The 26106-nt window shown below is 38.8% G+C and overlaps 1 protein-coding gene across 2 annotated transcripts; it reads left to right on the forward strand.

Moving 5' to 3' along the window:
• Window positions 1-18: 18 nt before the first annotated feature.
• ate1 (arginyltransferase 1) lies at window positions 19-20840 on the forward strand. 2 transcript variants are annotated; one of them, XM_077729320.1, is made up of 12 exons: window positions 19-347; window positions 1742-1805; window positions 1932-1994; window positions 2095-2198; window positions 2312-2533; window positions 3877-4091; window positions 5664-5792; window positions 6608-6640; window positions 9896-10077; window positions 12395-12494; window positions 16474-16594; window positions 19941-20840. In XM_077729320.1, exons 1-12 carry the CDS (start codon window positions 248-250, stop codon window positions 20117-20119), a joined length of 1512 nt encoding a protein of 503 aa, XP_077585446.1. In that variant the 5' UTR covers window positions 19-247; the 3' UTR covers window positions 20120-20840. The 2 variants fall into 2 exon arrangements, with proteins under 2 accessions (XP_077585446.1, XP_077585445.1); XM_077729319.1 differs by lacking the exon at window positions 5664-5792 and adding an exon at window positions 4620-4748 and having other exon boundaries at window positions 20-347.
• The last annotated feature ends 5266 nt before the right edge of the window (window positions 20841-26106 follow it).

A 26106-nucleotide genomic window follows, 5' to 3' on the forward strand; every position in this document is an offset into this window, starting at 1 on the left:
ACATGTGATGACGTCACACTAAGCACATTAGGATAAAAAAAGGTCATGAGTATTGTGTGATCGCAGTTATTTTGTAACACAACGCATACTATAATTTTTCTTTTTTTAATTCTCCGAGCATCAGGGAGTGCACGACAGATTGAAACGTAGCTGTAGTTAATTGTTTGATTTCCTCTGCGAAATTGCACGCCACCGGTGTGGTTTCTCTTTCAGTTCAAATCATCTGTCATCGGGTTTCGCACTGAAGATGGCAGGGAACAATTCGTATACTATTGTTGAGTATTTTGGAGGGGATGATGGTCATCGCTGTGGTTACTGCAAAAATGAAAAGGGAAACTTTTCTCACGGTAAGTGTCTTATAAGATAGCATTGCCAGGCTAACAAACTAGCTCTTCCTGTTAACGAACGCATTTGCCGATTATACTTGTCTGATGGTATACATTCTCAACCATTATGAAAATACAACTACTACTTTAGTAAAGAAGGGCTCTGATCTATGGTACTTTGACCATAGGCTGTACTAAAGTTTCATTATCTGTCAGATCCAAAACAAAACAATCAATGGAGATCCAGGAATATAAATTGTCATTAGATCATCACGATTCTCATGGATGTGTTTTTATTCAGTAGTGTTGATCTCGTGTTTGCTATTGATAAATATTCCAACATTAGCAGCTATTTATTACAGCTGTTGTGTTGCCTACTAGCATGAGACTAGCCTGAAGCTAGCATGCGCTAAACATGTATATTAATATATCAAATTAACAAAGATCTGCCCTCCGATGCACTACTACATGTATCTCACTGATGTGACATTGTTGGAAATTGTGATTTATGTCATAAAAAGTGGTAATAGGAGTAGTGTTTAATACTGTAAAGTTAGCCTGCTGGTACAGTATAAGCACTGGCATTCTGTAATATAACAGTAGTATAATAGTTTTTTGCACTTTGACTGTAATAAATGGTTGTTGCACAGTACTCAGTGACCTTTGATGATTGCATGACGTTCTCTCTGTGTATCTCAGTAGGTTTCAGTAAGATCAGCAGAAATATCTGCAAAAAGTGATCTTAATGTATTTAAACTTCAAAATTATGTATAGTGCAAATTTCACATTGCAATTACAATAGTAGAGAAACGTTGAACTTTTTTTTATTTATACCGTTACAAAGCAGCTTCATTGTCTGTCAGAACGGATAAATCAGGTTTACTATAGAGAGGATTCAAGTAGTTACTAAATCAGACAGCGACCGAATGGGTCACTAATCTAAAACTAGAGCGGTAATCTGGATTTATCGCAACATGGGACCAAGATGGATAGTTTAGGTCTGGAAAGATAAACAATTTGAAAAATGTAATCTAATATTTAAATATAGTGGGTGAGTCACCCTAGCTCCCAAGATCTGTGTATAATTTCAGCAGACAGTGTCAAAGGTTGAACTGGGATTTCCGCCTTCAGTTCTGGGAATCAAAATGTAAACTGCTGTTGCCAGAGACAGTAAATATGCATGTGTTTATTGGGGGAATTGTTGTTGGCAAAACATCCACATTCTGATGGTGTACTTGTCCTCTTAATTGTATCTTTTGTGATAGTACTTGCAATTTTAACATTGGACAGTTTATCTCTGTCTCAGAGCCACTGCTCTATGAAAGCACAAAAAGATCATATTGCTCTTTTACTTCTGTTGTAAAATATGGTACTGTTGTCTGTATATTGCTTGATTATAATGTTTTTCTCTTCAGGCATGTGGTCCCACACCATGACAGTACAAGACTACCAAGACCTCATAGACAGAGGATGGAGAAGGTACCAACAAATTGTCTGCTTCCAAAACAACTAAAGATGCATGCTTGCATGCATACATATATATTTGGGTGTGTGAGTATGTATAATGTATTTTATTTTATGTGCATATGTTTGTGTTCTCAATAGAAGTGGGAAATATGTTTATAAACCAATAATGAACAAGACCTGCTGTCCTCAATACACCATCAGGTAATTATTTCGCAATGTGATAATTATGTATATGCCCATATTGTTTGAATTACTAATCAGAGAATTAAGTATTCTACTCAAAGCTGCTCTTTTCTTTTAGATGCCATGCTGGGAAATTCCAGCCTTCCAAATCCCATAAGAAAATCTTAAAGAGAGTCAATAAATTCCTTTCAAATGGCATAGTACCTAAAGATTGCATAACTGGTTAGTATCCTCATCAATATTTTTGTTTTGGATCATAGTTTATTTAATAATTTTACCCTCGGCTTGTTAAATTATATAGTGCTTTTAATTTCCCCCATCACACTTTTTCTTAGGGGAACCAATGGATTCAGTGTGTGAAGCAGCAGTTCCCCGAGAACCTAGTAAGGGAATGGAGTGTGCTATTACAGACATTCAAAATGAAGAAGTGGACTGTGGAGCTATCTCAAAAGTTGAGCAGAAGGAAGCAGAAGCCAAACCCAGGGAGCCAGAGCTACCTACAAAAGCACCAGCAATTGTCACTGAAGGCAGAACATCAGCTACGCCTCCTAAACCTGGTAAGAAATCAGATGAACCTATTATCTAATTGCAGGGGCGCTCACACTTTTTTTTATCCACGTAATGGGCATCCCTGATCTAAGGTTGCTGCTTTTTTGCTCAATAGTCCTGAATTTGATTTGCCTCTACATAGGGCCTCTGTATGTACTCTAAACAAAGAGAGAATTACTGCCGTCTACTGGAGTAGATGTGAAATGGCAGTTTATTCTACAACAGCAAGGTCTTAGAAATTCAAACCCAGATAATCTGTCTGAAAAGCAGACATGCAATCCACATTGACCTAACCTTTCACCCCAGACCTAAAGCACATTAAACATACTTACATTTCTTTTCGAGGTATATGTTTATGTCTTGACATTTTAATGACAATAATAAACAAAGTCAAACTGCCACCTGTTTTTAAAATGATACGACCTTTTAATGCTGTTGTCATAAAGAACAGCACAAAAAATTGAAACTGAAAGCAGTATGTCAGTTTGAACTGACTTAGGGGAGGATGGGGGGCTGTGCTTTATGAATTGCTTTGTGCTGAATTGGGAGCATCTGTCTTTCACAAAAAAAAATATTCATCAAATATAATACTTGAGGTGACCTCCAGCAATCCCCTCTAGATTTCCTGAGCTGGGGTGAATTGTTCATGGCTTAGTTGGTCTCATAAATAGTCCAGAAGCGACCAGTTGACTAGTGTGTTTCTGTTTTATATATACTGTTAAAAAAAGAAGTCTTATTCCAATATTTCTGGGATTTAAATGTAATATAAAAGGATTTTGAACACAACGTTGATGAATTAATGGACCAAGTAACTGTCTTTTCAGTTACATTTCACAGACCAGAAGCCTGCTCAGTATGGAAAAAAAAATCTAGAATCAAGAGTTGAACTGTGGGCCAGGCTTCCCTTTTACTCTTGTCATGATGGGGTATCCCTCTCTTTTATGTAGATAGAAGAGAAAGTGAGCATTTGGCTGCATTTGGCAAATTTCCAAGCAGGAAATGGTCTTCGTTTCCTTATTGCTCCAAACAGGATGTGTGCCTATAAACTTTAGACATGAGATGCAAGGAAAGCTGGAGGGCTTGGCAAGAGTCCCAAGAGATGGTGATGGAAAAAAAAGTGGGAGGAGGCTGGGGGAGTATAAGACAAGACATCGTGGCCACATTGAATTGATTGTCTCAGTCACACTTGATGCTTGTGACCTTGATAATAAATTATGTCGTCAGTGAAAATTCAATGTCTTGTGCTCGTGGTAATGTCAAACCACTCGTACACGCAAACCAAGATCTTTGATCTTTGTGAAAGGCCAGATGCCCATCTATTTTATTACTGTCCCCTCTCTCTGGTGTGCAGGTGTTGGAATAGATTCCAACCGGCCTCCTTGTCGGAAGGCTAAGGATTTAAGGAAAGAGCGCCGCCATCAGAAAGAGCAGATGAAAAATAGCAGTGTTGGAGTCTCCTCCACTTTGACCAATAGGCCTTCTACTCCCACTCAGACCAACAAAACCAAAACACTTGAAGAATTTTTTACTGAGACATGCCCTGACAGTTATTCTCATCGCCTGGAGGTAAGCTATAATGTTTTCCATTGGCTGATTTTATTTTACTTGAATGAAACATTAGGCTGTTCTGATAATTTCAACAAAGATGAACTCTTACGTGTAATAAGAGGGTGGGCAAGCCAGCCCTCAATCGCCTCTGTGTTTACAGTGTTATACATTGTTATTAATTGAATACATACAATAATTAAAATGATACCTGGCCTTTATGTTGATGTTAAGCTCTCACACCACCAGATGGCAATGTAATGACATGATTTCATCCCCTCATAGCATAATCATTCTTTTAAAAGCCACCATTACCAAGGCATTTGTTTTTATTATAACAATCCGTTCTACAATAACATAGTTAAATGAGCAAGTATTATTGCAATGTCTCCATGCACTTTGTTTTTTTTTATCCCTTCCATTAAACTTGGGGATGTGTGTGTGTGAGATTTCCATTCTTCATTGGTGCTGTTTCTCTGAGTTACCATTTTAGCAGTACTTTTCCCAATTTGTTGTTCACTATTTTCTGCCCATATTGTTTTTTTGAAGGTGAGGCTAGTGCGCGCCAATCCCCCTTGCCCGCAGTTCAAAGCCTCTTTCGACGCTTCCCACCAGGTGTACAAACTCTACCAGATGGCAATTCACAAGGACCCTCTTGACAAAGACTCCGAAAGCCAGGTCAGGAGGTGGCAGGCATAGGTCAGGCTGCTGTTGGACTTCTCATAGGGGATGGCAGACGATGTTTGTCCATGCAGAGGGAAATCAGCCATAAGAATCAAAATGATAATAATGTTACAAGCAATAGTTGGTGAAAATTATTATTCTGAACCATTTTGATTCAGCTTGTTGAATCATTCTTCTTCTTACTGTCGTCCAAGAACATAATAGGCCACAGTATTGTGATGCATACACAAGGGTAAGACTTAAAAGGACATTTTAGAACAAAAAAGTAAATGAAAGTGAAAATTATTTGCTTTCCGTCATGTATGTGTCAAAGAAAGACAAAGAGGGAGATAATGAGGTGAAAATGTTTCCATACGCCAGGGGTGAGAGCAGTGTTGCTTCAGGTGTCTTGAAGTCTTGAGTCATTTGGTGGAGTATTTATTCTGGAATTGTTTTTGGGGTCAATTCTTTTTAAGTCTCATTGGTGAGATATAAGGAGATGGTTATGTTATTATTATTATATTCATCCTATTTCTCTATCCTATACATATACGTTGAGAATACAACTTCACATAGACTGAACTGAAAGTAACCTATTGGGTGTTGTATTTGCGGAATAGAGGTTTTTGTGTGGTGAACGTCAACAAGGAGGGGTCAGGGCTTAGTACCAAAAGTTAGAGATTAAAGTCAGGAAAGCTCACTGTGGAAGATATCGACTCGTGCACAAGCCTCACCTTCAAAGCTATTTTCCAACAGTTCAGATTCAGTTTTTAGTCATTTGTACTTTTTGAACAGTAAAAAAAGTAATGTCAAGTTATGACAATAGCATTTTTAACCATGATCAAGCAGACTTATGTTGCAATCAGAAGCAACATAAAACAGCACTCAATGACTTTATTGCTTATCCTATTTTGCACGTTGTGCTTGAAGGCGAGGCTAGTACCAGTCAGCTTTGAGGACCCTCGATTTTCAGCATCATATGAGCAGTCTGTGGCGCTGTACAGCCGATACCAGATGGCCATTCATGGGGATGACCCCAGCGAATGTAGTGAGAGTGAGGTACTGCACATTTTTTATCCCGTACTGCATAGAACACAAATACAGTTTATTGGTAAAAACTGCACTTTCCTCTGTTAAATATAAAATGAACATGCCCCCTGCGTCTATCCGCAGAGCATAAAAAGAGAAAACGGTTAAGTCAGGAAAACGCAGGACTTGCCCACACTTTTCCATGAACCTGAATGGGCCAATTCTTCTTGAGGGTTTGGAAAAACAACTGCCTCCTTAAATGTTCTGCCCGTAGTCTTCTGTAAATGACTGAATTCTTTGTCTTGTTAAAGGCAGGTTATTTATTACTTGTAAAACCAGCATTATTTTGAAAGGGGGCACAGCAGATTCCTGCAATAAATGGATGGAAATTTGTATCAGTGATTTTCCGTTTTTTAGTTGTACTGGTTTTGAAAGTCACCTGAAAACACTGCTCTCAATCCTGGCACAAGAACACTGAAAATAGTCAAATCTACACATGTAAAAAAAGAGTCTTCCAGTTGCACTTGCCCTGTGAGATACTTCTCAAAAGCATTAACACTCTAAATTGCAACAATTATTGTCTTATCCAACTATATCCACCTACTAGGATAGAAAAAATCGAGACCAGCTTGAAACATTCTTGGCTTATCCTGCCAACAGTCACTATCTCCTCTTGTCTATTTGACTCTTTTAAATGTTTGCATTTGTGCAAACAGTCTTTCTTTTGAAGGGCCTTTGTGATTGTGGGTATATATTTAAAGAGAGCATTTTAAGGGCTGACCTATTCTTATGTTAGTACACATTTGTAAGGTTAACACTAACCCTCTTCTCTTATTTCTATTTAGTTCCGGCGATTTCTCTGCGATTCACCACTAGAGGTAAGCATTTTCTTTCTTTGCCAGTTGATTTCTGTATTGAATATAACCTTCTGCTGCATATTGAAAATATTTGCCTCAATCTGGAAAATGTTGCAATTATTGCCCCAAAAGAAATATAAGTCTACCTGCAATGGCTTTTGGCATTGGACTCACAAAGCTTTTTATCTTATTAACCATAACTAAGGGAGAGCAGCTTTTGCAAAAATGTCAACTGTATTGGATGTCCAGATTGTAAATAGGCCAACAATATGAGCGCCTATAATATGCTCTTATTAAAATAGACAGATTTGTTACAGTATGGATTCATAATCATATGGTGGTATATTTTAGGGTGTTGAGTGCAGCCAGTTACATCGTTTTTTTGTGAACTTTAACTGATAGAAACATCAGTGGTCATATTAGCTTAGGAAGATTACACCAGAATTCAGACAGGGGATGGATGCATAGAACTTCCAATTGAATTATATTGAGGTCCCCCCAAATCCCTGTAGTTTTGTAGTTTGGCTTCCCTCAGGTCTTCTTTAATGATCATCATTAGCGTTTATAGGTGACACGCTTTTATCACCTCATCAAAGCTGGCCACGCACATTGAACAGCCCCTTTGGACGCACACAATTTGGGGCACACTCCCTCTCATGTGCTGCTTTCACTCACTTTCCACAGATGAATTTAGCATGCCAGCTCCGCTCGTATGACCCCCTGTTGCCCAACTTGTTTTTATTCCTGTCTCTGATCTCCCACCCAGCCCTCCCCTCTCATGTCAGAGTTATTGTATGTGGCTTTTCTGTTCTGCCTCTGCGTGTCGGCTTCCATCTGTTTCCAATGTGAGGGCTATTAAAATACATACACTCACCACGTGGTGTGTGGAGTTCACGTTGACCGGTATTTATATAGATCTATGCAAAAATTTATCATTCTACTACTTTTTTTTTCTTACAGTTGTATTCATTTTAACATACCTTGCAGAAGTTTTGTATTAAATTAGACCATGTATAGTAGTGCATGTCTTAAAAATACATTTGCATTTTCTTACACAGCAATCATTTTTGGGTATTTCATATTTGGTTGTACATCATGAAGGGTAGTAAGTAGAGGGGGCTAGGATACCACCAACCCACATACCAACTGTAAGCACATGTTGCAAAGTGGAAGAATTTATCGAAATTATGAAAACATGAATTATTATACGAGTAATATGAATATAGGAAAATATTAACATAACAATAACATTTGATATATCATAATATAAGGAACCTATAATAATATAAATGTAAAAAACATAGTATCATTCATGACTAGGTGGATACACTATTGAATTAATAGCAATTTTGAAGATAGGTTGAAGGTAAGTTCAAATCTTTACTATTTATAGTGACCCACCCTACTTGCAAACTCCACGAGCTGCCACTGGTTAACGTGATGAACAGCAGCCATGCATGTGTCATTTCACATGACCCTGGTGAATTCAGATGAGGTGTGTGCTGTAGAATGTACTAGGCAGATGTTCATATTACGACTGAAGCCAGCAGCCTCTTAATGAACATGCAGGCTCCATCTTTTTTAAGCAAGTTATTTTGATGATGTCAATATATGTTATCACAAAATTTCAAAAGAATACATACACATTGGCTTTACATGTAGTTTTTCTTAGATTTCATGGTAATTGTAATCTAAACCTAAAGCATTTTCACATTGTCCCTTACTGCCTTTACACTATCCTATGGCCCTAACTTCATAATGCAAACAAGTTCATTATAAGCTACTTTTATAGAGTAAGAGTCAACCCGAATATGAGTAATGCAGCCTAAAAAAAAATAAAACTACCCCCTTATTGTCACAAGCCTACTGCTCATATGCAAGTGATTTAGTTAAGCACAGGATGCTCTCGGGTGACTTAAAGCATTCCAGAAAAGTTAAAATTGTTGTTACAGTGGCAAGGACACAACCATTAGGATGTCTTATGAGGTGACAGGCAGGTTAGTAAGAGAGCATCAGCCTTGAACATGGTATGAACCTATGAACAAACAAAGAAACTTAGACAGCTATTACTTCTACTGAACGCTTAGAATTCATGCACATTCAAAGTGGAGTGATGAAAATGTATCTTTCTGAACACACTAAGCACTAAACGCATGCACACACCCACGGAGCCAAGGTTTTTTTTTAGACTTCTGACAAAGACTCCTGTGTTTTTCATAGAAGTTGTGCCAAGTAATAACAGACTGCCTCCTTACAGATGGACATTTCACCCAAGTTTGCACAGACCTACATGCTCACGCACAGACAGCATCTCTTAATTCCCCCCTTGATTTTATTGGCAGATTACCAGTTAGTCATCTTTAATGTGCCATGTACAAGACATCAACACTTACAAATTATCCGCCTCTTATCTAATGCCCAGAAAATAATTAATTTACTGTACTTACACAATTGAAGTTGAAGAAATTTATTGTAGTTGATGTCACCGAAAACAGGGAGATTCATTGGACGTTTTGATTTGAAATGGTTGGAAAGCAAAACTGAAGTTATACTACTAATAAGATCTCTCAAATTTCTATTTCAAAGGCATATAACTTTGTGTCATTAGTCATCTGTTTTATGACTATAATGCATTTGATCAAACACCAAATTCTGCACATTTGTAGTTGCAAAGCATGATACCATGATGGGGAATGCAATGTTGTTTCACTTAGAGAACATTTTTTTTTCATTTCAACTCCATGACCGGCACATTAAATTACAAAAAAGACAGTATTTTGTGTGCTGAAATGGGATGGAATGACTAACTCCGTGCATTCCTATCATTACACAACTTAATTATGCCACAGTTTATATGCACACACACACACATGTATTCTATTGCACAGTGGTCTCACTCATTGCTAACACAAGTGATACATTTATGTACCTACAAAGCATAATGAAGACCTCATTTTTGTAACACAGGGTAAGAGCAGACACAGACAAAAGCTGCAAATTATCTAGTGAGATGACTATTAAAAAGTTCTCTGCTGGAGTGCATCTGTCGCCAATACCAACCTGCTTTTACTATTCACATTTGGGAGTCATTAGCAGCCTAAATGTGAGGCTACTGTACATCTACGCAATGTGTAAGAACTGCTGATAGATTCGGTGTATAGCATCTCTACACCAAAACAAAGGATTTGTGGGTGGAACTACATTGAATTAAGTGTAATAATTTTACTTGGAAGCAACCTAAGTATTTGTCAATGACACAGTATTTTTTTTTTTCAGGCAGAGTACTCAGTTGATGGGCCTGAGATGGGTTATGGCTCCTTTCACCAGCAGTACTGGCTAGATGGCCAGATTGTGGCAGTAGGAGTGATTGATATCCTACCTACCTGTGTATCATCGGTCTACCTATACTACCACCCAGACTTTGCCTTCTTGTCTCTGGGGTCCTACTCTGCTCTCAGGTTGGTTGTCAGTGCTCACGTTGGTTTATTTTAGCACTTTTACTTTGATTTAAAAAAAAAAAGGAAAAAAGGCAATTCAATTTTCCATAAACATTGACTTGAAATGATAGACTGTATTGCCTCTGTCAATATAACACATTTGCAGAACTGCTTTTTCTTTTCGACCAATTCCTCTCTAAAAATATTTCTTTTGGTACATTATATAGGCACTTATTGTACTGTATATATCATCCCGGTCAGGAACATTCCTTTCTTCACATTTGATTAGCAGAGGCAGTTCTCCAGTTGTGGTTTAGCTGGCGACAGTTCTTTCTGCCAAGATGAAATTGGAGCACTCGTACGTATAGAACACTAGCACACACTACTGGCATATTTCTCGGAGGGTCAGTAAAATTCATCTCAATTAAGTAAGGCAAGCATTTTTAATGTATTCCGCAGATGTTGGTTTGATCATGATTATGTGCATTTGCATTGTGTTTGTGGGTATTAGCTCCACAAAATATGAGACTAGTTCGGACAGGTGGGCGTTGCTAGTGTTGAAGGGGGGCACATTGGCTGCCTGCTTTCTATCATGTTTTATTTTAGTATGTATTCAAGACTCAAAGTGATCGAGTCTGGAGGATGTTTTCAAGCAGGAAGCCAAGTGGTCCCAAGTCCTGTTTGTTTACAGTCGCCAGAGAACACGGTGTCTTTAATCATTTCTTCTGCCTGGTTACACTCCCCAAGTTGCCTGTGAAGAAAATGCCGTCAGAAGTTTCAATTCCTGTCAATACTGAGTGTCCTTGAGTCCATAAAAATCCCTTAATTGCATTTTTTTCAGCGCAAGTCTAAATCCTTAATTAAAAATAAGGGTCAAAAGTGTGTGCGGCATAGTTGAACCAACTATGCAGCCAACTTTTTATATCCAATGAAGATTTCATAATTCACTTTCTCATTTCATCCACACTGGCAGTTACTACAGAAATGTTTGAGTTTTGTTTGTGTTGTTTCGATTTAAAATCTCAAGAGGGTAGTGTTGAGTATTTTCTACGCAATTAGTGTAGTTTTGTGTGGTGTGCCACAATTATTTAGCCATTGCTAAAACTGGCTTTTAAGTTGGGGAAACAGCACTTGATGAATTTAATTGTTATTCCGGCAACCTTTTTTCATATAAAAAGAAATTCCTCCACGCACTTTTCGTCTAAAAGTAGATAACGCCACACCCAACTAATTAACACATTTCGTCGGTTTAGAAATGTTTAATCGTTCATAATAGGCTGCACCTGTGTTTAAGCATTTTTGCATCCATTTGTGTGTGTGTATGGGGGTGCTGGAGGGGGACTTATGTACGCATGCACTCATCAGGGCTTGATAATTGGCCTGTGCTGGAGTGTCAGATGGCTGAAGAGGGTATAATAGTAAACTCAAGCTGCTTCCATTGGGGTGAGATGGGGGTGTGAAGGGCTCAAGAGAAAGGAGGGGGGTCTGCAGAGCTTTTTGTGAATGGACCCCTTACTTCTCTTGACGCCCCTCTCTCAATTCAGGCCTTTTGTGGAGAGGGGATGGGAACCCAGGAACCTGGCAGCAAGTGGGTGACCTTCTAGCACCTCGCTGTAGCTGCCTCTCCTCAGCCTTCTTTTTGCTTTCTCCAATATGCTCTTTTATATTCCCCTCCTGCTCTCTCTCCACATCTTTCTCCCCCACTTTCCTCTAGGCCTGCTTTGTCCCATGTCTTATTTTTCAGAGCATCTATTTTATGTTAAGGCTTTTTTTCTCTCTCAATCTAAAGTATTGAAAGAAGGGGAATGCTCCCCCTTCAGTTGAGTGGATAAAAGGTGGTAGACAGAAGGGTGAGACAAAAGGAGCTGGAATTTAGTTATGGAATAGCGAAGGAAATAGCAGATGGAAGAAGAAAATGCACGCTTAGTAAAAGGATGCAATTAGGGGACTACCGTATTGGGGAAGATAAAGGCAAGACATTTACTGTATGTGAAGAAGCTGTATAAATCTCCAGAGTTCTAAATCTTCTCCTTTTTTTATCACCTGCTTTTGTACTTAACGCTTGAGTACATATATATATAGAAGGGAGCTCATTGTTTTTGCCTAATGAAATGAGACAAGAAAAGCTGCTTCTTTGAATGTGGTTGCTTACTTCCGCTTACTTCATCTGGTTTGGCTTAAAGATATTTATTTCTTTTGGGGAGGGAGGGCATTGTTAGTCATATTACCTGTATTAAATGTTGTGAGAAAAGTTGCTCTGAGATATTTTGTTTTGTTTCATAATAATCTACATGCTACAGATATAAAAAAAAGTATAATGTTTTTTTTTCTATTTTAGGGAGATTGCTTTCACAAGGCAGCTGCAGAAACAGTCCCCAAAACTGTCCCACTACTACCTGGGCTTTTACATTCACTCCTGTCCTAAAATGCGGTACAAGGTGGGTTTGTCTCTCATCAACATAGTTTTTTACCTAGTTCTACAATGTCTTGTGTGTCTGTCTTGCTACTGCAACCAAGGAAATTTCCCTAATACTGGATGAAATAAAGTTCTGATCTAATCTAATCTAAACACATTACAAGGGTGAAAAGGTTGCCGAGTTCCCACTTTAGGTTATTGGGCTCCGCAGAAACCCTCCCATCCACCCACTGCTTGTTTCGTGTTTACACACATCTCTTCCTACATTGTTTATTTGCATATGTGTTCAAGTGGTTCATTCATGCGCACACATACTGTGCAATTGTTCAAGATGCCCCGCCTCATTACCCGTTTCTGGATCTCAATCCTGTTTTGCACTTCTTCATCAATCAAACCAACAATTGAACACAGTTGGATACTTTAAAAGATTCTTAAATACGACTCATCTTCATCATACTCAATTCCTTTTGTCATATTTCATTGAGACCGTACTAATTTACCAAACTGCAGCATAGTGGAATACTCTGATCTAATGTTATTCTATGATTATAGACAGGCTGCATGTAAATTTTAATGAAGCCATTCCACAAAGCACTCTTGATTATCTTCACCTTACTGTTATTTTTGGCAATTTTTGTGTACATAGAGATGTTTAGACAAGAAAAGGCCCAAGGGCGATGGGTGTGAAATATATCTGAAAAGTAGCAGCACCCGAGAGTGGTATCACTCAAGATTTGGAGGCCACTGCAGAAAAGGAGTTTGCCTGGCCAGTGTCAGGCCATCTCCTTTGTTGTCAAAACTGAGACTGCTCGTCCCACAGGGCCCTCCTGGTTTGGCTGGTGGTTTTGTGGATGGACGTGACATCCTGCCCCTGGCTTTTGTCCCTACTCTTTTGGCACTCCCTGGCCTTGTGATGTTGATCTGTGGGCAGCAGAAGGTGAAACTGTTGAACCTTAAATGAGCCGAAAGGTCTGACCCATTCTGAAACGTTTTTCTCAAAAGTGCCTTTCATGGATTCTCTGTTTAACATTTTCATCTAGGTAGATTAAGAATGAGTAGTCAAAACTTCAGTTATCTAGATATGGGATTTCCATGTCTTTTCAAGAATGTTATGTTATTGTTTTCCGTCTTTTTGTTCCTATAGGGCAGTCTAAAATGTCAATGACTGTGTACTTTTCGTTCCCTAGGTAATACTCAGCATGTTTGATTTTTATCTTCCATTTTATCTTGTGCTACAGTATGAACTGGATTTAGAATCTTTTTCACCTTGCTCTATCTACCCAGCCTCTCTAACAAACCCTCTAATTGTGCCTGACTTAACTCCATAGGCGACCACCAATGGTGAACCTCTCAACATAGACATTTGTTTAAATATTTTAACATTACCCTCTTTTTTTCGCCTTTTTTTGCCACATCAACACGGTGTTGTAGTTGTGTATCTAACAAATCACTAACAGACTACAAGCTGGTCTTGTGGCAGCCAGCACTTGGCAACCCCCGGGAGCAGTGCTGACAGGGTGAGGGTCTGACAGAGCAAAGTTCAATGGGTCAGGTCAGGAGGAGATTCCATCGCACTTTAGATTGAATGATGCAGTTGGGGGTGTGAGTGCTACCATGGTTAGCCCGAGGGGGAGGTGCGAAGGTCGTAGGGCTGAAAGTGAAAGTTTAGAGATGGTGTCATGCTGAGCAGATCCAGAGCCCTCTAGCTGCCAACCAGAGGTGTTTGCCTTAGCATTACCTTTGCCACTATTTATTTTTAAAAACTGTTACATCTGTGCCATTTTGTCTCAAAAATTGGTCAAAATGCGTTGAGATCCTTTTGTTTTAGAGCTTCTGAACCACTATTACAAATCATTATTTTGTGTTGTGGAGAGAGTCAGTTGGGCTCCTAATACGATCCAAGATTGGGTGTTGTAATTCCACTTGTTGCTAAAATGTTTTCAGTTTGAGACAGATGTCAGGCTTGCCTGCCTGTAAAAACCAAAAGTGATAAAGAGATACAAGTGCTAAAGCTGTGAACTGATACCCCTAACAGCTATGCCATTAATTCTCAAGAGTCAGTTGAAATGTGATCCTATAAAAATATTTTCTCCTCATTAACCTGTCATCCATGGAGCCATGACACACTATTGGGCGAGGCAGTGCTAGGGGTGGAGTGGGTAGCTGTAGGGATTATGAGGGCTGTCTTGGGGCCCGCAGCATGGATACTTTATTTGAAGGCTCTTCTGTGGTTATGTGTTGACTCGGGTGAAAAAGCCTTAAGCAGACTCCGTGTGTTTAAACTGCTGCCCACAATATAAATCTCCCCCAAAACATAGACTCCAGACATGTTCAGGGCCTTTGCAAAAAGACCTCCACCGTTACATAAATACACATATTGTTGCAAACTGCAGTGGGTGTGTGAGTCTGTGTGGGGCCCCTTTCACAGTCATGTCTTGTTTGGAAATGTCTTTCAGTGGCGCTATCCTAGTGTCCAGGCTTCTTGGCCCTTCGTGTTATTTTTCTAGGTGCATGTCAGTGTTTGTGCATCGTGCTGTTTATGTGTGTCCGTCAACGGCCTCGTGTCTGGGCTATGCCACTTTGTTGGGCTTGAGTGTGTTTTTTTTCAACGACTAGGAGACTGGGAAAGTTGTGTATTTGCAAAGGGTAAGGATTGATGGGTGATTGCTCATGTTTGTTTGTTTTTTATTTATTTTTAATACGACTAAGATTGGCGGAATTTGACCCAAAAAGGCTTTCAAAAAGCCTAGCGTTGAATCCATGTGTCTAGACATGCCAGGATGGAATGAAAAGAAAACGAGGCATGTTGATGGATTGTATCTCATCTCAGCAATCTTAAGGGCCATTTTAGTCCAAATTACAGGAACCTTAACTTCATGAAACTTTTTTTTTAACAATTTATAAAAAATAAATAAACCTAAATAATGAACGCATTAGGTTAATTTGAATTTAAAGTCAACTTCATTTTCTTACACATTACTTGTGAGACTGCTACTTGGTAATGCTTTTCATTGCTTACATATACATTGTTAATCAGTATTTATTGTCACTTAAGGTCAAATGACTTTATTTTGGCCTTTTCCAAAACCCGGATATCTTTAAAAAAAAATAGCATAGGAATATTTTTTGGGGTATTGTTCCATGTCTGAGGCCTGTCTCATTATGCACCTGTGTTTTTAAAGGTGAGTTTTCCAACAGTGTTGAAGGAGTCAACATCGGTGAGTTAGAGTTTGCGAGTGTCAACTACTTGTGCTGACAGTTGTAGAAAGCTGTAGGCTGCTACAATATGATGAGCAACAGATCAATGTGTGTCTATTATGAATAGAGCTTCAGAGCATTCCTACTATGCCTGTGTCTGTTAGCACAAGCACTTAAAGCATGCTTTGTATATGTTGACTTACATCTTTTTCTTTACCCACAGCATACATTTGCTGAGTTTTTTTTCGTCTCGAAATATTTGTAAGAAGGCAGGTCCTTCATAAAAATATCTCTTTTTTTTCTCCATCATTTCTGTTCTTTTAGTCAAATGCAGACTCATCAATTGTAGAAGCACTTGTCATAATGTGCAGTACTGGTTTAATTTCACGTTTCTCCTCTACTTGTAATGGCATAGACAAAGAGAACACGGCTTGAACAAAGGAAAGAGTCTAAATCCTGTGTTCAGCCTTTACCCTTAAAATGGGTTACCTGCGGGGGGCTGTTTACAACTTGTCTCACCTTTGACCTTAAAGGGTTGAGTGCCTGGTTAGAGATGGTTTCCAAAGATTGCAGTTCCTAATTTTGTCAAGTTTAAACATGAATAGATTTTTTGCTTTGCTGTGTTGTTCTAGTTGCTGACAATGCACACAGACAAGTCTTTGTCGGTTTGTCTGTAAATGACTATTGTTGAGCAGCGCAAATCATTTCATCCAAAAATAAGTGACGAACATTTGTGAACATGTGTTTGTTTGTACTCTGTGATCAAACTTATCCTTTTGGCTTGTCTTACCTTTACTTTTCAGGGACAGTATCGGCCTTCAGATCTACTTTGCCCAGAAACCTATGCCTGGATCAACATTGAGCAATGCCTTCCACACCTGGAGAATTCTCGATATGCACGTTTCAACCCGAATTGTGATGAAGGTACAATAACACAAAAGTATTGTCATGTTACGTGATAGCATTTAAGTGAATTTCTTAGCTGTAAAGACTTAAAATCGTTAAAACATAATTAAATCCCAGCCATTTACATCCCTTTCAATACCTCGTTGGCCAGATAGTCAGGGCAGGCATTTTCATTGAACTAATAGCCTTAATCCACCAGTAGACACTAACACTGAATATGTGTCATGGTCAGAGTTTATATTTGCTATGACAAGTTTATGTTTGTGGTGCCTCCATGCCTCCATAGTCTGTTGATCTTGGCCAGAGACAGACATTATTTAAGGCCTCACTGTTCAAACTTACTGTCAACATGTTTCAGTGCTGGTCCTTTGAATATTTAGTTCTCGGCCAGCCTTGTTGCCATGCTTGTGGGCTTGGGCAGCTGTTGGTGTGGAGGTTTTGGAGTAGTATTCCAGAAATATACGCCCTGTGGTGTGACCGAAATGGCCTTCCATGTGTCGTAATGACAACATAGCACACAATTTAAGCCTATGTGTTGGACGTAGGTGATGATTGATGTTATTTTGTGATTGAATTAGTGGCAAAAACCTTTTTAATTTCAACCAATGCCCTTAGCCCAGTGGTGTGTATGATATTGGGTACTTTTAGTTAACATATAAATAGGAAATTGTAAATGTTTGATTAACCATTCAAAGCCGTCCCACATCCATCAAACTAGTTTCAGTAATTCACTAAGAACTCAATGTGGCCTTTCATGAGTGCTTGCACGATATTTACTTTTTCGGCACAACCAATATAAACTATCTCACACATTCACTATCAATGTTTATTTGAGAGAGTGAAAAATAGCAAGGTTCATTGTCCATTCTACTGAATAAACACAGCAACGAATGTTCCTGCCGAGGGGTCAACCCCTTGAACGAACGTGCAGCGACCAGTTGGGTAACATACACCAACTGAAAATTTTGAGCCAATCTCTTGGGGTTCCACAATTTTGTTGTTCACCTTGGTTGACTCATTCTAACATTCAGCCATATTTCCTTATTTTATTAATATGCATATACACATTTAACTGAAGTCATCAAAAGGTATATTTCAAATCCACACAACCATTAAGAAGTTTTCTTCTCCTGGCGTCTAAAACACTTTCCCAGCCTTTTCTGCCATGCCTCCATACACCCCAGGAAGGTGTCCAGCAGAAATGAAACCTACTGACATAAGATCATGAACCCTGCTCATTCACTGAAAGAATGTCTCTACGTTACACTGTCATTTTGGCCTCTTTCTTTTCATACCCATGGATTTTCAGCAAAAGGTTAAAGGAAGTAGTCACATCCAAAGAAATATTCAATGGTATGCCTTTGACCAGCATCTGATGTTAAACGTGTCTTGAAGTTTTGAAATGGATTAAAAGAGCGAGGAGTGTGGTGAGGTGTCAAAGCCTCCAACTCTAGCCATGACCCTCTCACTCCCAGATCAACCCTCACCACTCCTCTTCCACCGACCCTTGAACCCGGATGCTTAAAAGCAGTGACCTCAAAGCAGTATGTCACTGAACGTCCGGAAGATAGACGGAAAAGGCGGTGCAGAGACGATCTGGAGTCACTCAAACTGAGGATGGTGCATCAATGAGGCGATAGATAGAACATGGAAGCCGAAGGAAGATGTTTATATTCACAACGGATGTTTGGATTGCTGCAAGTGAAAGGAGGCGAATGGTGTTATGGCTCCACTCTGAGCTCTGGTCTGTATTAAAGTGGAGGTTAATAGAAAAGCTGTGTGTGACTACACACAAAGTCTGTGCAATGTTTACAGAACATATTCTGAACAGAAGGACAGTGATAATTTACCCTGGGTGTCTAGCTTAAGTGGTTGTCACTGATTATTAACATGAGGTAAAATGAGGTCAGAGCTTTTGAATTGACATTTTTTTTTCTATTCAATTTTTGTCAAGACAGTTGAAATAAAATTATTTGACAGATGATTGGACAGATGAATCCAACCTTGTTTTAAAAAGATCATTAAAAGTTTTTTTTTATTTCTGCATATGCAGTCATTTATAGCCACACCATAAATGATTGAATATGCTTTTTTTTATATTTTTTTATTACACATTTCTTGTTTTTGCTAAATCTTTGTAGACTCCAGACCTTGATGTCAGTGGTGGCTTCCATTTGTATTGTGTGCCTTGCCACAATGTAGGCAGTTCAAAATGTTTGGCCTTCAAATTTCTTCTCAAATGAAAAGCCGGTGTGAGGCCGCTGTGGTACATAATAGCCACGGAATGTTTTGCTGAGAACCAAGAGTAGATCAATTTCTGTATAATTGGCAAAAACGTAACAGCTCACTCGAAACACACAAGCTGTGGTTGCTCTTTTATGGAAGTCTATGAAGAATAGAACTCAGGAATGCTTTTTAAAATGAGAAACTGGGGATGTGGTGTTAATGTGGCATAAATGGGCATCTGAATAACTTTTCCAGATGTATCTTGAACTCTTGGAATCAACAGCATCCAATTTCAGAAGGTTATTTTTAAAATTGTTTTAAAAACCATATGCAATGGCATATGGCCAAAATTGCTGAAAATTATCATTACAAATCCCACTGACATGCTAATGAAAGCTGAGAAATCTTCAGTATAAACACCTCCTGGTGTCACAATATGTGTTGTACACATACTTCATTCTTTTCCCTGCTGTGTGCTCTCTCTTACTCTTCCTACTGGCGCCGGCTGTGAGTACTTTGGCTTAGCCCTTCTCTCTGGGAGGTGGAGATTTTAATATCAAAGAGAAGGTCATCATTTTTCACATTTTTTTCCCCAACCACCTCTCCAGAGGACCACATTGAACTGAACACGCACTTTTGGTATTAACAGTGTTTTCACAAGCGTAATAGATGCTGGCTTTGTATGATATGGGACCTAATGAGATGCTGAGTTTGGCACGCAAGCATGGAGCAAGGCCACATAAACAAGGCAGGCTAACATTGCCACTAGTTTTTAGGGAAGAGAGTAGTTATATTGTTGTCTGGAGTTAAATTGCTCCTTCAACTGCTTCTCGGAACAATCAACCTACTTTGCCAAGTCACTCAGAGGCGAGAGATGGTGGAATTTACTGTGGTATACTGAATTTCCTTCTCATTTGCTAATGTGTGTTAATGTAACCCTTCAAAATTATGCAAGGTCGGGTAATTACGTTTAAAAACTATTCCTGATTTGCAACATGTTCTCTGCAAACATGCTAACATGCCTAGTGATTTAGAACACTGTGTGCTCACGTTTGTAAATGTTTGATTACGAAAAGTAACTTTAACCAAATGTTTATACTTGCTTCATATTAATGGAGCCTGTATGTTTTGTCTCTAGGAGATGCTTGGATTTTAAAAGATGTCGGAAGAACTCTGGTGCTACACAGACGGACCGTAATGCCCTACGCTGTCTATTCCCGCAAACAGAAAGGCTCCAATGATGAGACAGAGGTGAAGGAATATGCTAACTTGATTGGGCAGAACTGTGCTGAAAAGATATTGCTCTACCGAGCCTAACCTTATACTGTTAAAAATCTAGCTCAGAAACAACAGTCTGCCACTCACTCCTCCTTTTCAACCAATCAGGGTTTGGTTCCCATATAGCAGAACTTAACAGAATGTCCTCTCGTAAACAAACGTGCTATTAAAATGAGGAGATTTGATGTTTTCCATCCTTCTGTTAATGGCTAAATATATCAAATTTGATCGTGAATATGATGGCTTGTGACAATATTGAAAATGATTGCGTATTATTCAATTGCCAATAACCATCTTGCCTTCCCCACAATGAAAAGGCAAGAAAGAAGAACTTAAACTGTACTGTTTAGTGGAAATGTGGGGATTTTGTCTTTATCTGTGATTAGATTTTCAGTTGCCCCTCTCCGTCCGTATTCTCACTCTACATATTTTTTCACTGCAATCTTATCCATCTAGCCCTTCATTGCTAGGCCTCATTTATCAGGTACTGTATGTCTTTATTTAATATAGTTGATGTATAACTTTGAAAACATTTGGTCCTCTAAATGAGTTCATGGTTAAGTAATGTATAAGGGTTTGTCTTTTTATTGCTAAAGGAGCAGAAACTTTATTTCTGTTATAATTGACATTATAGCGCAAAATCCCATTCTCATAATTAACCATATCGTGACAGCAATTCGTAACATTAGGGCCATTTTTTATTCATGGTCTTTGGCGTTTGTGCTTTCTTTCAAAACTGAAATAAAGTGGTAATTCTGTAGCCTATTGGACCCTAGGCCGTTGGTTTTATCTGACGTATTGAAAAAAGCATTATCTGGTGTTTGTAAGCAATGAGCATGGTGAAGTATATACTATAAACATTCAAAGAAAATGTGTGTTATGAAAGAAAGGATTGGACTTCTTTTTCTTCTTTTTACCATCCTTTCCGTGAACCCCTCACAATCCTGTACAAGTTCAAACCTGTCTGCCTTCAACCAAACCAAGAACACTGTTAACGATCAGTCTTCAACACTTTTCCATGTTCTTTAAGCTCAACCTTTTTACAATAAGACCGTGTCCTCAACTCTTTCAGTGCCAGTGATGATGATAAATGTCCAATCATCGCTCAAGTCCTGAGAATTTGAATGACTTTGTCACTAATAGATTTCAAATCCATTTGAACAGGAAGGGTTAACATCAAATGAACGAACATTAAGAATTAGAACTTAAGGACAGCATTGCAAAATGCTGTTGACTGCTCCTTAAAATAGGTTTCACTCGTTACAAATCCACAAGCGTTATCCAGAATCTAAATTGTTGTTCGTTTATGATTTAATGTTGTGACTCACAGGGGCTTTTTCTTACTTAAGAGGATTGGAGTTTCACTAAGATTGTTTCAAGTTTTATGCACACACACACACACACACACACACACACACACACACACACACACACCTGGCACTGTCAGGAAAAGTTAGTCTTGGTGGAGGCCACATTGAACGAGCAGCATTAGTATTGTGGTAGACTCTGTGTCAAAATAAGTGATCTGGATGGTTCAGCTGTTTTGTAGTGCGTTCGTAATGTTAGATGACACAGCATGGCAGGCCCTGGAGCCTTGGACCTAATGCAGGTCTACGTGCCTTACTGCATATGAGGTCTGAATGGACCTTTTAACTGCCAATGACTTGATTCCTTGGTCTTTATTCTGAAAAATTAAAAAAAAGATCCAAGTATCTCCCTGCAAAGATATTTAAGGTGGGTGAGATTTATTTTAGCATGAAACAGTATGTCATTTTTTAAGTAATTAAGGTAAGTCATTTGAGTAGTATTTTACCACTAGAATGGAAAGTATATACATTCACATTTAAAAGTCTTCTTTTTATCCTCCCCCCTCCAGATTTGTAGTCTACTGATTTAGTCTGTCTCATTCCACTCAATATATTTTATCCCATGTGTGTCTAAACTGTATGTCTCTTTTCAGCTCCAGTGTGATTTAGGCACGTATTATTGGTACATGTTTGCACTGGACCCACGGCAGGCCTCCCAAATCAGCTGAAGCTAGCAAACCAGAGGAGGTGCCAGAGTCTTTTGTGAGCAAGGCCACCCTGGATTAAGCATATCTCATCCTAAATGCTCTTTCTTTCTCTTGAGGATTATTGAATAGGTCCGGGCAGGGGGGAGAGGGCTGTCACCCAGATTCAACACACTATCACCAAACCGCTCCGGAATGGAGGAGAAGCATTGTGTCCCTGGAAACAACAGTAAGACGAATATCTAATATAATTCCAATTTGTATATGGTGAAAGTTTCCACAAGCATCAACTCCAGATGTGTGATAAGTAGAAGATATTGTTAGTAGGAGTAAGCCAAAAGTTACAAGTGGGAAGATATAAACGTCAAATACAAAGAGTTAAACCTTAATTTACGTTGCCTATTGAGCTGAGTAAAACTGGACAAAGACAAATAACTGATTGCGTAATTGGCTCATAGTGTAGGATGGGACATTCATTGTGAACACAGAATTAAAACATTTTTTTACAGGTTGGAAAACTGTCTTTTAAAATGGGAAAATCTCATTTTAACCATTGAAAGTCGTGTTAGAACTATTTCCCCAAAACATGTTTCTTTAATGTGCAATTGGGCCATTAGATGAATAATTGAAGTACAAATATTAAATTGTTTCTCTAAGTAGAACATAAAACAATTAAACCAATAGAAAACTTTAAATAATAAAACAATACTAGCAATGTTAGAAGGTAAAGAATAAATGACAATGACAGTGTATTGAATAAATTAATATGTCTTAATATCCGGAGTCCCTTATCTATGAAAATAAAACTCCTTTGTTAAATTCCATTACGCCTTATTGTTCGGAAATACAATTTCCCTTTGTCAAAGCCCGATATGATCTACATATATGGCATATTGTAATGCATCGGAAGAATAATAGAAACAGGGACGTCTTAAATATAATGACATCATTTACCACCTCCATGTTTTTGTGCTCAATCTTGTTCCAAACACATAAATTGTCCTCCCTGTCTTCATTGTCTTTCTTCTGCCTCTCTGGCTCAGGCCTGTGTATCTCAATTCTCTTGAAAGCGTTCATACATATTCCCACTGGCATTAGAATACTAATGGGTCCATGTGAATAGAGTCAAATCTTAAGGCGGTGGTGGGAGTTGACCAATTCGCCTCCTCTCATACGTGCGCTGTCTTCTTTTGGAGAATCTAAATCTTCCTTCACTCCTTCTCTCTCTGGTGTTTTTCCAACCTAAATCTCATTTATCTCCAGCAAGGAAACTGCCATCCTGTGTTCTATTGGATGTGGCAAAGCTGCTGAGAAAACAGGTGGAGGTTGGAGTTATTCACTCCCTGGCCAGGCTCATGAAAGCCATGAAGCAGTCAATATTTGCAGAGCTTTAAATCTTGGCCTCTTCAATGCTGCCCTTGTTGTCGAGGGGGGTGCTTGGCATCTGATGGTGAGCTGGCCTGTGGAAGACGGCTAAAAATTGGTGCCTAATTAAGATGGTAAAACGCTTGATATTTATAGCTTCATAAAGTCGACGGACCCACACCAGTGTGAAGGGAATGATGTCATTGTAGAGAAAAACACTCAGAGGGCTGACAAGCAATTGTTCACAGGCAAAAACAAAAGTAGGTTCATTGAAAATGTTAATTTAAAGGACTTTTATGTAAGACAGGTGGCCCAAAAATGGTACTGCAAACAGTCACAAAGCCAAGCATTGTTGTCCATTAGGTTGTGTTAGTCCTTGCATATGTGAATAATAACATTATATCCTGATACCAATGCTTAATATGTTGAGTATGGCCAATGGAACGATATTCAACTCAACAATTCCTTTGCTGTGAATTCAGAGTGCCTCGAGACAATTGATGGTTAACCACAATTGTTTGAAATATTCTTGTGATTGCTCTGTGCTTGGAAAGTGTTTGTGTCAAAAAGCACATTTAGGTCTCGGTTTTGCCTTTGTGGTTTCTTCGTGGCGCCTGCAAATCAAACCAAATAAAGTCCAGAATCCCTGCTCATGGCAAATATGAATTTTAGCTTTATACAAACAAGATTATGGATGGCCTCAGTAATGTGCCATGGCATTCTGCCTCCTGACTGTCATTCAGTCACTGTGGTTCTTGAACTGGGAACCCATCGTTTCATGTTACCTTATGCAAAGAGACTATTTTTCAGGGTGGATTAAGCCATTGAAATTTGGAGATAAACTTTTTTTTACATTATTTTTACAAGTTTATGTCCATATTTAATGAACTAAAAAAGACAATATGGATTAAAAAAACAGTTTGTGCAGAACCAACAGACCCTTACTCTGGTCAGCATTTAGGGCTAGAGCAAATACAATTGTGGTTTGTGGGGATTCTTTTGGAAAATGGCCCCTCTACTGGCTTGGAAACCACAATTTGGAATGATGCCTTTACTGAATGCACACAAATCAAGGGGTATCAAATGCTAATAAGAGAAGAAAACATTGAGCTTTCTGACAAATATAAGGCTCATTCTGGGGAACGATGAAAAATGGGTAGAAATAAACATCATTGGCCTGGCTAGCCTCCTGTTTCATTTGGCCAATTGAGGCGCACAGCTATATTACAGCCCAGTCATTATCCAGGAATCTGGAGTTGGGGAAAATAAAACCAAGCTCTTCCTCTCTTACTTTCTGTACTCAAGTTCTGCTTCCTTTTAGATAATTTAAGCTATTTACAAGATTTGCCATATGACTCTTTAGCTTTATGTACAATGTCATCTTTTGGCATGATGACTGTTTTGTAGCTTGTAAAAGTCGGCTGCAAGTTGGGCTGAAGAATCAAATGCATTCCATTGATGTTGACAGTAGTTTTTGAAGACTACGCTCAGGTTGTTTTTTCATAAACCACAATGACATCACAACAAAATAACGTCAGGAAAACCTGCTGTGGGAAAGTTGAAACATCCCCGTGTTAGTTGGCTTTGTGGAATTATTCTATCGTCAGTGGTAAGAATGAGGAGCCACATTGGCTTGCGGTCTTTGCTTTTTGCTGCTCGGTAAACAGAAAAGGGAAGACGACGGTCCCCACCACACGTGGGGAAAGGCTCGGTATTAGAATATAAAACGTCTGTTCAGGAAATGGCTCGAAGTTTGGTGCCAACTATCACCACAAAGGATGTGAAGGGGATGAGGAAATTCAAGGAGTTTACAGTTGGCCGCTACAGCATGTTGCTTGTGTATGTTTGCATATTTATTAGCTTTATGCACTAAGATGCATAGGGATTGAGTTACAATTGAAATTACCTATGTAAACGAGATAGAAAACTCTGATTTGCTGATAGCTTTTTTTTCTTTTTTAATAAGTATAGGTCGTTTTAGATTATCTAGTTGAAAGCCTACCCCTTCCTGGTAATTTCACTTTAATTCTTGTTCACTTTGGAAATGGAGCTGGTTTTAGACTTGCTGAAGTGAGCTTTTGGACTGTAAAGACAACCTTCCATCAATCTAATGTGTATTGGAAGCAGGACCGGTCTTTGCTGGCTTGGACATCCGCCTTCAGCCCTGAATGGCGGGTTGAGATGCAGGTCTGTGGTCGGCTACCTGGCAGGAGCAAAATAAAAAATATAAAAAAGGAAAAATGTCGAGTAGATGGATGATTTGGGAATATTTTTAAAACCGTATAACCCTTCAGGGCAAATTTGTGGTGTGTAAGTGCAGTACAGCTCTTTTCCCAAGACATGTCGATGTATAATTACTGTAAGAAATATCCTTTTCTTTATGGAATAACATTAGACTGATGAAAGTAAGATTTCCAAGATTAAGCAATACCCTACACTATCATGGGGTCAGGATAAATCTAAAATGTGCTTGTACCATGACAGGAGCACTTAACTCATTGCGATTTGAGCAGTTTTCTGTTCGTTTTTTTCTTTTTTTATAATCCGCAAACATTTGCAATATTTGAGGCGTTTTAATGACCATTTCTTTGTGAAATTTCGCAGACTAGACAATGCCTTTTTTAATGTATATGCAGATGGGAAAAGGGAA

The sequence above is a fragment of the Stigmatopora nigra genome, chromosome 12, assembly GCF_051989575.1.
Source record: "Stigmatopora nigra isolate UIUO_SnigA chromosome 12, RoL_Snig_1.1, whole genome shotgun sequence".
Lineage (NCBI taxonomy): Eukaryota > Metazoa > Chordata > Actinopteri > Syngnathiformes > Syngnathidae > Stigmatopora > Stigmatopora nigra.